This window comes from Cynara cardunculus (assembly GCF_001531365.2).
Source record: "Cynara cardunculus var. scolymus isolate 2C chromosome LG 2, CcrdV1, whole genome shotgun sequence".
In the NCBI taxonomy this organism is placed as follows: Eukaryota; Viridiplantae; Streptophyta; class Magnoliopsida; order Asterales; family Asteraceae; genus Cynara; species Cynara cardunculus.
Genome location: NC_037529.1, coordinates 15,828,139 through 15,844,428, shown reverse-complemented (window position 1 = coordinate 15,844,428; position 16,290 = coordinate 15,828,139). Strand labels below are relative to the sequence as shown.

The 16,290-nt window shown below is 36.2% G+C and overlaps 1 protein-coding gene across 1 annotated transcript in view; it reads right to left on the bottom strand.

The window, feature by feature from the left end:
- Positions 1-16,034, bottom strand: part of LOC112505767 (ataxin-3 homolog) — a 17,212-nt gene extending 1,178 nt beyond the window's left edge. The window contains exon 1 of the mRNA XM_025109740.1: positions 15,619-16,034. Within this exon, the coding sequence (XP_024965508.1) occupies positions 15,619-15,867 (249 nt within the window). The 5' untranslated portion in view covers positions 15,868-16,034. The remainder of the gene's footprint in view (positions 1-15,618) is intronic.
- Between the last annotated feature and the right edge of the window lie 256 nt (positions 16,035-16,290).

Sequence of the window (16,290 nt, the reverse complement as noted above, 5' to 3'; positions counted from 1 at the left end):
CAAAAGAGGAAAAAACACAGACACACATGCACAACTGATTTATCCTTTTTTGGGGTGGGAGAGGAGGGCAACAGTTGCAGTAAAAGCCACACGGGTTGACCAATAGTTCAGTGAGATCTTAAGACCAAGGCTAAACTACAGCAAAGGAGATGGATCTCCTTTTCTTTTTGCTCTTAAAACCGCAGCTAAAGTTCTTCATCAGACTATTTAGTTGATGAACAAAAAATAGGATTTACAAGACCCTGAAATAATCAATGGTGTTTAGTTTCCAACAGACACCTAGAATTTTATAGAATGACAATTGATCTCCGTGTTTGTTAATTTATACCTATAAAAAACTTAAGGTTCCGACAATTCCTTAACTTCATCTAATGACATAATATCATGACTTCTTTTTATCCTTATTTTAGGGACATCTGTCTAACTATTTGACCACGTATACATATATCACAGATGTAAACACACTCATATTCCAGGTCTAAAGACTTTCCAAGCCACACCTGTTTTTTGAGTACCTATATCCCCAATTTTTGTATCCATCTAGGCACATGTATACTTTTTAGATGGTCAAAATGCAGATGTTAATGCAAGCATACATTTGGTCTTGATGCATTGATCGGAAAGGGGCACAAAAGGAAAAAATAAATATGTTTTAAGATTATTGGTTACAGCAAGACGTATCTCATAAATCAATGCTACTTACATATTTTTCAAATATAGCCAATTCCATGCTAGAATAAAATAGGTGGGTATGCACCCAGCAATATGGCATTTTTATCTAGCTAATTCTAAAAAATGAAGGAAAATAATTTTGTTCTTGTGTAACCTATTGGTGATACACTGTATACCAATCAAACAAGCCCAGAATATCCCACGCGAACGTGGGTTCTGGGGGAAGTGATATGTAAGGAGACATGACCTCCACCCCGAAGAGTAGAGCGGTTGTTTACTCCGGCATGTGTGGTGACACTGTATAGGAAAACAAATTGCATTGAAAGTATGAGCTACATCACATTTATACAAGTCAGCAATGATCAGATAGTTACCCTTAGGTAGCATTTGGTACACTTACTAGATGGGACATGACTAATTGTTAGTCCGCATTTGGTACTACTTGAACAGGACAAAGAAAATTGTTAAAATGACCAGATTGCCCCTAAAATGTTGTTTAAATAATTTTAATTATAAAAAGATATATAACTTATATAGATATATATAAATAAAGAATTGCCTCTGGCGTGTAGCTCTGTTGGCAAAGGGGTGGGGCGACTTTTCAGTGATTCCCAAGATTCCAGTAAACCCAAGGCAACTAACTACAAACTCTTGGACTTTGAGCATGATGCCAAACCAAAGCATGTGAAAGAAAAGGGACCTAGGAAGTAGAATCGTGTAGCTAAAGAACTAAACCAGACCAGCAATATTTTTGTATTAATTTTTACTGGACCGTTGACTTTATGTGTTTATTTCTATGTTCTAGACGACCAGTGTGGTCTTTGAAAGTTAAACAACCAGATACTAACGAAAATAAAATAAAAAACTCTCAGACTCATGGGCCGGAATTTAGAAGATTCCAAAGTCTTTCTCAGGAAGAACAAGGGCAGAAATACGAATATGCTATGAGACAGAGCAAGACAAGGACGAAGCCAGTGTTACTGGAGAGTTGAAGAAGCGTTAAAAGTTGGGTCTGGTGTTACAGAAGAGTTGAAAAGGCAACATAAGTTGGGCAGTATTATTGGGAGAGTTGAATAAGCATTGAAGTTGGGCCTAGTGTTACCAGGGAAGTTTGACGAATCTTGAGAAGTTTAAAAATAACTAGGTATTTTCAATAGTTGTACTTTACATTTCTTCACGTAATACAAATAATAGGCTCCACACCCCTAGCCTAAAGGGATTTAGAGGTGTGACATTGAGCCTATCATTTGTATTACATGAAAAGACGTAAAGTACAAATGTTGAAAATTGAATATTGAAAAAAAAGCTAGCTAGTTATTTCTAAACTTCTCAAGATTCAACTCTCTTGGTAACACCGTGCCCAACTTCTGAAGCTTGTTCGACTCTTTTGGTAACACTAGGGCCAACTTCTGAAGCTTGTTCGACTCTTCTGGTAACACTAGGCCCAAATTCCGATGCATCATCGACTCTCCCGGTAATACTAAGCCCAACTTCTGATGCTTCCTCAGCTCTCCCGGTAACACTAGGTCAGCAACTTGCTTCGTCTCATATAGCATATTCATATTGCTGCACTTGTTCTTCCAGGAAAAAACTTGGCAATCTTCTTCCATTCTGGCCCATGAGTCCAAGACTCCATCACACGCTTTTTGTCTTTGGTAAATGACTTCTCAGTTTTCAAGCGGTAAGTCCATCTCTGACGACGCCATTCATCTACCACACAGAGATAAACACAAAGTCTTTATAAAAAATATAAAAATATTAACCGCTCTGAGTTAGGGCTTGAGCTATGTTCTTCCACTTCCTACGTCCCTGTTCTTTCACGTGCTACTTCAGTTTGTCATCATGTTCCAAAGATTAAAAGTTTCTAGTTGCCGTGAGCTTAGTGGACTCTTGGGAATCACTAAAAAGAGAGTAGAAAAAATTACAACACAATATATAACTGTGTCATTCCTAAAATAGAAACCAAGGAATACAATAACCCCCATAATGTATGAACAAGAAATCGGAATCCATAAATCTATGTCATTAACTACTACCACATCATCACCATGTCACACCAAGGGTAAATGACCATATTGCCCTCATGAAACACACCCCTTATAGTGTTGCCTTGAAACTTGTATGTAGTGAATCACATTTATAGAAGTGAGCTGATAGTAACCGGAAAAATTAAGCAGTCAAACGATTACGATTTAGATTGATAAAGCCAAATTCGAGATGGCCGATCTCCTTTGTTAACATGAATACAACAAGTTTATTTCTGACTGCCACCTAAAAACAAAGACTACAGATTTATTACAAACTAACGATAACTGCTCCTAGAATACAGGATCAGAACTGCTCCCTCCCATTCAATTTTAACCGTTGCATGGTTGACCCAATGGGTCCATCCAAATTCCGAAAAGGGCATTAAATTGCTCCTACTCATGTCTCTTGACCTGTGTTTTCTTTCTTGTATACACCTGTAGGTTCTTATCATGAGCACTAACTGGGTCGCCATACCCTTAGTTGTGCCACATCAATGCTGAGACTGAGTGAGAAAATGAGATAGGTTCTTCATGCTTTAATGGACATGGGGGATGGAAACATTAACATGAGTAGTACACCGCTGGGTGGTTGGAATGTAAGACTCTTAACATTGAAGTTGAGAGAGCCAACAATATCACAAGTTGAAATAGCAAATACAACATGCATTCAAGAAACCATAGGCATGAGAAAAAAGTATTAGAAAATCAATAATGTGATTTCAATTATGGAACTTGGTGAAAAGTAGTAACAAGATTTATATTACAATAGATGCAAGTCTAAGAAATGATGTAATTGAGATTTAAACTGAAGAATTTAGAATCACATTAGTTAACATGGTGATAAGAGGTGGTTATCAATGTTTCAGAAGAACCACTAGACTTTGAACGATAAGGCAGTTTTAGAACTTAGATGAAGTTGTTTAGGAAACGTTATTTATGAATCTTGATGATAATGTTGACAGAAATAGGAAAGACATCAAAAGAGTGATGGGATACAAGGAAAACAACAAATGTTATAAATTATTTTACTTGGTTGAAAGAGTTCAAAGAACATCGAGATTCAAGGGTTATGAACTAGCTAAAAAGCTAGATGTAAATCATATAATGACTTCAATCAATAATTTGGAACAAAGGAGAAGAGGATAAACAGATGTTGGCTAAAACAAGAAAAATGCAAGTTAGGGACCTACGTTGCATAAAATGCGTGCCTAAAGACCATCAAAGATGGCAAATTTGAGAAAAAAGGGTGAAGGAATTATTCTAGTAAGTTGTTCAACGGAAATAGCATAAGAGTATATGAGAACATTTTTCTTCATTCTATGAATTGAATAGAACATCACAAATCGATGCAATCGGTAGTGAATTCTGTAAAGAAACAATATGCAAAGTGTGAAGAAAAGGTTTGAGCATAAGAAAAAAAAGGAGGAAAAATCAACAATCAAGGAGCTCTCTGGAGGTGGAAACACCAGTGATATGAAGAACAAAGGTAAGCATATGAAAGGAATTCATGAAAGAGACAAACGAAAGGGAAAAAGTAAAAGTTGAAAAAATATATCAAAAATCACTTTTTCCAAAATTTGTTCAGGGGAAAGCATGGCTAGGTGACTATCATAGGGAACCATCGTTGTCACTGCTACTACCACCACCCGTCATCGTTATTCCTATGAACAACGCTTGACATTTGAACAAAGCCAACAAAGCCAGGATATATTTCTGTGAACAATGTTAGAAGAAGAAATTCATTTTGGCTTTGCATTTTCACAACAGCTCAATATATAAGAATTCTAACCCGCCATTTTACGTTAATTGAGTTGGATCATAGTGACTCTAGAAGAAAGGGATGCACTGTTACTACTCTTATAGTAAGCGTCGAACCTAAGAGTTGACAAAATGCAACTAAAGTGGCTGCACAAGAAGTTCACAGACTTATTGATGTAACAAAAAGAGAATTAGTGTGATATTTGGATACTCTAATAAAAGACATCAACTAGTTGTCATGAGGATAAGATCTCATAAGGGGATAACTTGGAATTCGTTACAGAGTGATGCTGATTTACTTCGCCATAGGATTAAAGATCACAAACAAAGTCACGAGAGTTTGATTGATGTTGTTGGAACAATCACTCTTGAAGAAGCGAATTTCATGGGTATACAAGCGTTGGCGTATACATCAGACTTTGGAAAGTGTCTGCACCTGTTATTGTTGCATATGTTTCAAAGAAAATACATGTTGATGGAGTAGGTGAAAGAGATTTCCTGTTATCCCCAAGTGAGATAACAACTGCAATCGGAGAAGGTTTGAAGGACCCATAGAACCCAAGGCAGAGTTTGAGGTACCGAAGGAATTAATAACCTCGACAAGGCTGCAAGGTCTGAAGTTGCAACTTAGCCCACTTTTTGTAACTATTGGTTTTTAGATTTGAATGCTACCAAGCCTTGTGCCTTCATGACAATGCAACAGGGATCAACAGGTCTGAATGAATTTCTTTTTATTCGTTTCCACCGAGGACAAGCTTGAGCTTTGGCGAGTGGTATTGATGCGCATGTAGTCAATGGTCAATTTAGTAAAACCACTTCGTATTAGCCATAAATTTGTTGACCAAGGAATAATTACTATGATTGTTGACCATTCTAGTAATTAGTTAGCAGCTGTGATTGTTAACCAAGGAAGAATCCGGTAAGTCAGTTAGGAGGAAGTAAGTCGGTTAGTGAGAGACTATAAATAAGAAGGTACGATGGTTATAGTGGTACGCAATTTCTTTGTAAACTCCGGTATATGGGAATTGGGAGAGAGCCAACATCTCGAAAGTTGGGTGATAATCAGCAAAGCAATCATTTTGTTCCAATTTTGTATCGATCTGGTGTGCATCAGGATGAGCTTTAAGGGGCTATTTACCAAATGCTTACTCGGGTAAGCGCTTACTAAGTCACATTCCCTTACAGGATGAATATGGCAAGGACCAAGAATCTTACCTGGTAAGAGTGAAGGCAAGGACCGAGAGTCTTACCCGGTAAGTGATGGCGATGACCCTTACCACGGTTAGCACTTATCGCGTAAATTGTTACATACGATGTCGTTTTCGTAGATTAAAATCTTACCCGGTAAGTAAGCGATAGAGTTGAATTTTACCGTTTAGCGCTTACCAGGTAAGTGTTTAGGTAAACGGTCCCTAAGACTAGAAAATTATGAAATCTTAGCCGAGATTGGAGTGATAGCTTAGAAGAAGTTGAGGCAACACCACTTGAGATGTTTGGTCATCTCCAACATACAACTTTGAATGCACATGTTAAAAGAGGATACTTCAGCAATAAGTAGCAAAGACAAGAGTATGATATTGCTTCGTGTTGGATTTATCACTATACGTTGATAACATCTTATACAATGTAAGCTTAGTTGGGGTTACCATAAACTCCCATTTTGTGTAGAGAGGTACATGCCTTATGGGTTGCAATTTTGCAGAAAGTTGAAGTTAACTTAGCTACCACATTATCCCATGACAAAAGCTAAATAATTAAGCCATATGGAGGCTGGTGAGATCAGATACAATTTATAAAACGCTTGTCAATACATGAGGACATCAACAGGTCTAATTTCATTAATCCTGGATACACTGGGAAAGCTATTTCATGTCTTTGGTCATAAATCCAAAGCACTCATAAATCCACTCAGTCATAAACGCAACCGTGCTTTAAAGCTTAAAACTTCCCCAAGTAGAAGCATAAGCTTCACATTTTTAGCAGTCAATCTATTCCAAGCATCTACAAGCCTAAAACCCATCACCAAAAATCATGTTAATTTCTCCGTTATAGGAGTTTACAACTATGTCATGAAAAGAATCCTTTTCTTTTTTGTCTATCTTCTTTCATCTTCTATGGAAGGCTCATATTTGGTCCAATAAAAAATGATCATTATTGTAACTGCATTTATGAAGAATTTTTTTGTTGATGCGATAAAATGTTGTAGAGCGATTCTTACATGCTTGAAAAAAAGAACCTGGCTCGTATGGCCCAAATTATTGGTCCAGTACTAGATGTAGCTTTTCAACCAGTAGAATAACTTTTTATTTGATTGATAATCATATAAAGCCGAAGATACCACACCCACGAATGATATAAATACTACTGTTGCTTTGGCTTTACTCATGTCAGTGGCATATTTCTATGCGGGTCAGGGCCTTGGTTAATCTGAATTTCATATTTACGGTAAAGTTGGATCTTATATTCTTCGTTCAGCAAAATCAATCACCTCCTATTACTGGCAAATGATGCCAACACAAATAATGAAAACCAACATAAGCTGGATGCTCTGAACATGAAATGATACAGAATATGCGTATGATTTATGATAATCAGACCTTAAATGCCAACAGTTGAACATTCCTTTAGCAATAACATTCTAAATTGAAGATTAGTAGCAGAGGGGATAAGTTTATATCAATTCGGAAGTGACAGACAGAGCAATACATACCCTAGAAAACTTTTTCTATTTATATTTCAAAACTCAAGCGTCACATGTGAACACGCCTCACCTCAATCTGCGTCTCAATGCCAAGGTGCTCACCTCCTCGAACACGTCTTGCATTAACCAAGGCAAGGCCCTAACCACGACCATCACTATACCTTGGACCTAGGCGTGCCTTTGATAACAATGTCAAATGCTAATGTATAAGCATGTTCTTAGGGGATTTACAAGCCATTTTGTTTTTATTTGTACTAGTTGTGTACCCGCGCAATGCGGCGGGAACCATAAATTTTAACGATTTTGAAGTTTCATTGGTTTTATTAGAGAAGATTTAACGATGATATAAGTTACAAATGGTCTTTACATATTAATACAATTTGAATAAATAAGAGTTATGGTTCCAATTACAGTTTATTGATGAAAAAAATTGTATGACAATTTAAAATCCAATATATTTAAAATTCAACATATTTAAACGACTCCACAAATATGTTCGATTTACACCAAGAGCAAAAAATCAAGAGATCGAGAGCGAGACCGAGAGTTCTAGAACAATTGAATGGGAAATGAATGAGAGAACTTTTAATAATTCATGGTGAATTTAATTTTGAATCTCACCTTGGAGGATGGGAAGAAGACATAGATGTATGAGAGGGTGAAAATATGAGTGAAATGTGTCAAAAGTATATTGGGAACATGAAAAGAAAAAGTAATAATGTGCATTGGTAACTTGTATTATATGTTATTTTAATTGTAGATCAAGAGAATTTAAGACTGAACGCATAAAGTAGTAGTACTTAATGCATTATGAGTTGTTTTTAAGACTTTTAAGACTTTGTGCATATATGTATAGTACTTTGTGCATTAAAAATTGTTTTGAAGACTTTCGATAAATTTGCTTTATAAAGTAGTATAGATGATGAGACTGAATTTCATATCATTTCACGACATTCAATGCAATTCATGGGTTAAGAATGTCCATGAGACTCTTAATTACATATTTTTCATCCGTACCTGGTACGTGCAGTGAAGTTAAAGTTTTTTTGCTTAATCAAATTTATGGGTTATCTCCTTTTAGGTTCCACAACCTCGTAAGAATGATTCTCGCCTAACAAACCAAACCAAACGAGTCCAATATATCCCACCCGTAGGTGGGATATGGGAAGGATGAGATGTACGTAGTAGACCTAACCACTACATTCAAGAGTAGAGTGGCCGTTTACGTGAAGACGTCCCGTCTGTGAGAATAATCCTCACCTAAAAAATGCATTTTGTGTAAGAATGTTTGCTTGCTAGTATAAATAATAATCTACTCTTCCACATCTCAATAATCGCTTTTTTTTATGTTTTTAAGGAAAAGACTTCATTGAATAGAATATTAAAAAGATTAACATTTACCTTTACAAGTCTTCTTATTTAGCAATTTTCTAGGGACTTTATTTCAAATATCGCTCAATTTTTCTTGTTCCAATGTTGTATTCATATTTTGCTTATGGCAAGCCATCCCCCCCCCCCCAAGAAGAAAAAAGACGGCACAGGAGGAGAGGGTAATTGATATTAGAATGGGTAGTTCTATTAACCATACATGATAAAACAATGCACAATAATAACCAATTATACTTTAATTACCAAGACAAGGATCTTGGATTTAAATTTAATTTGTTTCTTTAAGAGGAAGTGAGTCAAAGAGATAGAGATCGTTTACCTAGCCTATAGTACCAACTAAGTGTCACCTAAATGATAAGCCAATACAAAGGTAGTAAGGCATCGGATTGTCTTAGTTTATAGTGTTTAGGCATGCACCTCGGTAATGTAGGGTTACCATGGACGCCCTAGCATCAAGGCGGACATCTTGTTGAATAGAACTAGATGGAAAGACAGTTTGGTTTTGCAATCATGATTGTTACCATCAACCACATCTAAAAAGTCCTTCAGTGACCATCAATCTCCTCCAAAGTCCTGTGCAATAGCTCAATGTTCACCTGAAACATCCAACACATACCTTTTATTTTCCCTCTGCCTATATCCAGCACAGATAATGACTTTTTAATTTGCAGCTTATAATATAGTATTTAAATATCTGGAACCCTTTATATTTTAGCAAGTATTACTATCCATAAAACAATCTTTAATTCTAAATTTCAGAAGACAGCATAAAGTTAGTTTTTGATTGTAGCCTCCCCGAAGTTACATATAGACCCCTATAGTCATTTAATACTTGTTAAGAACACTAAGACTCGGTAATTTAATACATTTACTTGATTTTGCTATAAGAATTCTACAAAACTTAATAATACATAAGAATTATACCTATATAAATCTATACTCGAACTCCTTGGCACCTTAAGAAAGCTAACACAAGTGTCCTATCGCACCTAATCTCAAATTTGTGCTCGCCTCACCTTGCCTTGGCACCTAGGCAAGTATACTCGCCTTTCCGTTTCCACAATTCATATCTGAAACAGACATTAAAAGAATTCTTCTAGTGAAAAGTGTTTGACAACATTCCCGAAATATGCCTGCCTAAAACCATTCCTACACCACAAATTCTTGTTAAGAGAAGATTAACTATACATACTACACAAACTAGCACATATATCAAGTAAACCAAACACACAAGTTTTAAAAAAAAACCTTAACCAACCACAACTCCCTTGAATCAACTCCCTAAGTTCTCAAACTTGAGATTTTGTGGAAGGGTCAAAATGCGTCTAAACTCTTAAAGGATAACGAGTCTACAAGCTTAGCACTGGGAAAACTAAGAGAACTCTTAAAACTAGAGATAAAACTCTAAAAAGGTTATTAATCAATCATAAAACTTTTAACTGATATCCTAAGGCTTAAAAAGGTCCTATTTATAAGCTAATAAGATTAAAGATAACCATGAAATCTAAGCCTATACTAATCCTAAACCAACTAGGTAAGTATTTAAATAATCGATATAAAGAAAACAAAATAATAATCCTAATCTTATTAGGAAACAAATAAATAATAATTTAAACTAGCAAATAATAATCCTAAATCAATTAGGAAACAAAATAATCAAAAAACAAATCAATACAATCCATTCGGGAATCGACAATACGCGCGTACGACCCTCGCACGCAACCCAAGTCGAGGGAGAAGTCGCCAGAGCATCTATCTTTCGGTTCTCGATGCATAATTTCGGGCTTCTTTCGAGCTCATTTTGTTCTTTTCCAAAGATCTGTGAAAACCCCATTAAATCTCCAATTCTCCCTACATCAATAAAGATTAAAAGTGATATGTATCGAAGGGTCCACAAGTTTCTAAATAATTATCTTTCCTTATTTGTTTTCTTGTAGGATTTTGTTTCCGTTTTATTCAAGGAATCTTTTACTTATTAGTTTAGATACCATCATTGTATACTTCTTTGAAATATAAATAGATTCATTATAACTCAATTCTCCGCTATTGAATAGAGAGAAACCGCAGCCTCTTGAAAGTTGCAAGTATTCAACCATTGAGATTCGACTCTTTTAGCATCTTTTTACTACTCTTAACAAATTGGTATTAGAGCCTACTACGGATGTTTAGGATTAGTATTCACGAATCGTTCACATGATTACTATTCAAGCGATCATTATTCAAGGGATTATTGTTCAAGCTAATCATTACTCTGTCAGTAACACTGAGGGCCGAAGGGGTGGAGGGAAGCTTGGGAACAATCCAAATGGAGGTGAACTCACTGAAAAGATGAGATGCCGAAGGTGATGAAACAAATGGAAACAATGTTGCTAATGCAAGAAGAATGGCTAGACAGGTGGTGGGGACGAAAGCGAAAACAACAGACTTCCAAAAAGGTTGGACAATCGCGAGACAAAACCAATGATACTCATCGATTTCTTGCGATAAGGGGGGGGGGGAAACTAGAGTTACTGTGTTCGAAGAGACAGATTCGGACGGTTGGACACTGAGGGCTGAAAGATGTTTCGCTCTTAATAAACTAAAGAATGAAGAATAACTAGAAGTCTCGGTTATTTTATTTGAGGGCAACCCTTGATGTGGTTCTAGTGGGAGAATAAGAGGGACCCATTAGGCTGTGGGAAGAATTAAAAACGTTAATGCTTCATCAAACCAACAGGGAAGGATCGCTATGTGAGCAATTCTTAGCCGTTAAGCAAGAAGGTACAGTGGTGGAATAGAAAAGGAGGTTTGTTACGTTGGCAGCACCATTAGAAGGGATTTCAGATGAAGTTGTTGTGAGTCAATTCTTTAACTGGGTTAAGTCCATAAATCAGGGCAAAAACCCGCACCTTAACACCAAAGGGATTGGGAAAGGCCATGAAACTAGTTCAAAAGACAAAATAAAAGAACAACATTTTAGCACGAATGAATGCAAAAAGGGTAGTTCAAGGTAATGGAGAACGATATGTGGGAAATAAGGGAGTAGTTGAACCAACAAGGGTAGTGGACAGGGAAAGACGAACTGTAGGGGACTTAGAAGATTTTTCCTATCAAGAACTTGAACAGCATAAGGCTCAAGATTTACGTTACAAGTGTAATGTCAAGTAATCTCCAGGTCACTGATGCAAAAAGGAGTTAAGTGTGTTGGTGGTTCAAGAAGCAGAGGAGTACAACATCGATGAAGATACGGAGATGGGAGAGATGACGGAATTGGCGGGAATAGAGATGCAAAAAGAAGTAGAAGTCACATTGAATGCATAGTAGGACTGTCACACCAAAGACTACAAAATTAGGAGAGGAGGGCGGTCAAAGGGTAGTTGTTTGATTGAAAAAGGGCTTCCCACAATTTTAAAGCCACATTGTCGGTTGAAAAGCTCAATCTAGATACAAGGATCATAGAAGAATATGGTATCTCAATGGGAGTCGAAGAAGCCATGAAGGGACGGAGGTACGTCAAAAGGTGAAGCTAAGTATGCAAGGAATTGAAGTTGTGGAAGAATTTACCTGTATTTGAAGCCTCCTGGGAAGATTGTGAAGTGTTGAAGATAAAATTTCCTTCTTTTCATCTTGAGGTATTGATGGCTTCATATTCTAAATGATAATAAAATTTCCTCCTGGGAAGATTGTGAAGTGTTGAAGATTGTATTTCCTTCTGGGAAGATTGTGAAGTGTTGAAGATTGTATTTCCTCCTGGGAAGATTGTGAAGTGTTGATGGACTTCATATTCTAAATTATAATAAAAAGATAAACCATAATAAAAGTTAAAAGAGATACGTGTCAAGGGTCCACAAATTTCTAGGTAACTATCTTTAGATAATTATATTTCCTTATCTGTTTTGCTTTAGAACTTTCTATTTGCTTTATTTTAGGAATCTTTTACTTATTAATTTAAATACCTTCATTGTTTACTTCTTTGAAATATCTATCGATTCAATAACTCAATTCTCTGCAATTAAATAGGGAGAGTGCAGCCTCTCGAAAGCTGCAAGGTATTCAACCATCAAGATTCGACGCTTTTGGCATTTTTTAATGACTCTAACACCATAGCAGTGGTAAAGCCACAATTTTGTTGTGCTTGGTTTTTTACTTTAGTTCGGCCATTTAGTGTTGAGCTCAAATTATTAGGCTCTTTTTCTGCTCCCTCTTTTAGGTTTAGGTTAAGATTTATGTTCAGTGTTCACAAATCAGTAATCACAATCAATCAACGTCTCTCCATGTGATTCTCTCTCAATAAAATAAGACAATTAAGATGTACCACTTCAATTCACATCTCTTATCCCTCAATCATATATCTACTCTCACGACCAATCTTGGTTTTAAAAAGCACGATGCGGTCCGATGCGTTAAGGGTCCCGGAAGCCGATGCGTGATGCTGATGCGCTCGCATCACGCACGTGATGCGCCCAGTATTCAAAAAAAATTATAAATTAATTCTACATATCAATTTCTACCTTAAAAATACTTCCTTATCAAAATACTTCATTTATAACATAAAGTAGTTAAAAAAGTAGCATTAGAATCTTAAAAAGTTCGTTTTCTACTTCTTTGTTGGTTGTCGAGTATCGACAACAACTCACGTCACGTTTTAATTGATATGCGATGCTAGATCTCTCACAGTGCGACTTCTACTTCTTCACTGTCGGCTTCTTCTATTAGGTCTCTCATAGTCTCACGTTCTACTTTACTTAACTAAGAAGCCCAACTAAAAAGCCGAACTAAAAACTGAAAAAGGGAGCCCAAAAATGCAACATACATGATGCGTTGATGCATAAGTGATGCACGCATCTTGTGATGCATGCATCTTGTGATGCGTAGGTGATGCGAGCGCATCATGGAATCGCAACGCATCAGACCCTTTGATGCGTTTTCTTCAGCGCATCACAACACATCACGCATCACAGCGCATTATGAGCGCATTTTTAAACCAAGCGACCAATCATGTATCTACCCTCAATCGCGTCACTTCTTTTCTTTGATTGTGTTCAAGAGTCACAATTTTAACCTTTAGGTTAAGATTCTTTTTACAACTTCAAGCTCTTCACTTCACAATTTTTGTTCATACATATCAACGTTGTTTAGTTTGTTTGACATTCAAGAAAGACTTTTATTTCTTTTTTAACGTAAGGAGCACGTATTTAGCTGCCCAAACCTACATATTAGTATTTCAATCACAACTATAGTCCAACATGCTATTAAGTTATGTACACAACTACACATACATACATATATATATATATGTATATATATATATATGTATGTATGTATATATATATATATGTATGTATGCTTCTATTTATTATATTAGTGGTTCTTTTTGGACAGCTATACCACCACTTTACCATAGCAATAGCTGCTATTTCAAATCAATGTCCTGACAGCAATTTCATATTTTGACCGCCAGAACAACATAGCCCTTAAAGTCCACTAACATTTTTAACTCGTCTTGTTCTCAATTTTATAACTCAAAAAAAAGATCAAAAGATCATGAAGCTTTGACCAAGAAAAATTAACCTCGATGATCATACCAATCGGATAAAAACTTGTCAAGCTTTACATGTTAAGTTTTATATCTTTTATATGTTAAGTGCATCCTACAAATTACACTTAAGAACATACAATGTTAAATACAAAGTTGCTATAAAGAAAACTTGCAACACAAAAGGATACCAAAAGCAGGAACAATTAAAAACGGGCATCTAGTCCATGAGAACATGCATCTGTTATTGTCAAATTTTTCAAACACCCTTTTGATGCATCGATACAGAAGTCCAACTTAGAAAAGGGCATTCATTTGCCTATTTAGCCAAATGACTTTTACTACTCAAGGTACAACATCTTGGGCCACTTCCACACTCTTTCAACTCACAACTCCTGTGTGAAACTGCTATCATCTTTTAGCGCTTTGGAACATCCATTAACCGCTATCCATACACTTTAAGGGAGGCACAATTTGTTTAAACTATAATGTTCCTTCGTAAACAAAGCTTTGATAACTTATTGACAGGTCTGGTAACTTGTCCCCGGTGCACAAATATTGGTATCTGGCAACTTTCCTGATTTGTAAGCCATTATGTGAAGCATCAATCCATTTGTAATGATTTCACTTCATTGTAAAGAGCATTCGGTTAGTGGACTCTAAATTTCGAGAAGAGTCTAGAGAGTGGATGTAGGACAGTAGGTGAAAAGAGATCTGCATTACTATAAATTTCATTATTTCAGCGCTACTTGTGTATCATCATCTTTTATATTGAGGACTTAATTGTAATAATTTTTTTCCACAAATAAGTTCCAATATATTCCAGAAACTTTTGAAGCAACGTATTCAACCCCCTTTCCTGCTTGGTACAATTATTTTCCATCATAAAATATTTCCTTTTTCCATTTCCATCTTCTCGTTTGGTGATGTACGTATGTGCATTCCGAAATTTCTATGTTCTTTGATCGATCGATGCTATACATCATGCATGTCTCTTGTATTCATATCTTGTTCTCTCTGTATTTAGATTTCATAATAACAATCTGCCTGTGGACATATAAACAAGGACCATAACAGTATGCACACTCAAAAGTCGTCAGTCATATCTATTCGGCTATTTTAGGATTACGAGAAGCAAACAAAGTCTAGTCTCTTGTTTGACATATCCACGGTTTTTTGAGGGATGAAATGAAAATGCACTTATGTACTTTGAAGTTTTGATGATTTCTCAAACTTGGTTCACGTTGACATTAGACATGAACACATGAATGAAGAAAGAACTAGATAGACCAAGCAAACTTGTAACACGTAACCTTAAGTGAACAACCTACAGAATAGAAATTGAACCGTTTTCCCCAATAAGCTAACCATATGTTATACATGTGTTTGATTTTGAAATCACTTAATATTAACATCCATGTCTTTCGCAAACGATAATTGCCTATCAGGAAGCAACGCAAGACCCATCAATTGAAGTATAAACGAGAATATATACTAATCTTATCTCCGGTTAAACGATGAGGGAAAAAACAAAAGAATCCCGGAATTAAACTTACCTGGATACTGAAATCGCCATCCATAGAGACATTATACGACTCCTCAGACAAGAAAGCATCTCCTCCTGAAGCAGCAGGACCTTCAAGCATCATCTGATGCTCCCTCCGATCAAGATCGGAGGCAAGAGCAGCCAAATCGAACTCGGAGAAGAAAGGTCCCTGCAACACCGTGTTGACGCAATGGACGGCACACAGCTTCGACTCTTGTACCTCGTGGTACAACATTCCTCCGTTGATCGGACCTTCCATTTTTGTCGGTATATCTGATAATCGCAAAACCCTAGATTCAATGGTGTGTCCCGTGAAGTTGTTGATGAAAGAAATATGTTTCTGCTGGTTGGATGATTTTCCGTGAAAAATACCCAGTTATTTACACAACGGTAATTAGGTCACCTCTTGCCTCGTAAGGAGAGCTTTCCTTTTTCAAAAACCATTTTTGTTTCATTACCGGTGATATCCATGTTCTACCGATCACCTTTTTGTTGTTATACTCCTCGTAATAAAATATTTATAGTAAACTTCAAATTTGGTATATGAGCTGAGGTGGAGTGAAATTTTTGAAAGTAAGATGTGGATTTGTTTTTTTCTTAGAAGTCGTTGAAATTTAAAGTTTTATGTTATTTTTTACTTAGAGCAACTTCAACCATATAAAAAAAATATTAAAAACATTAA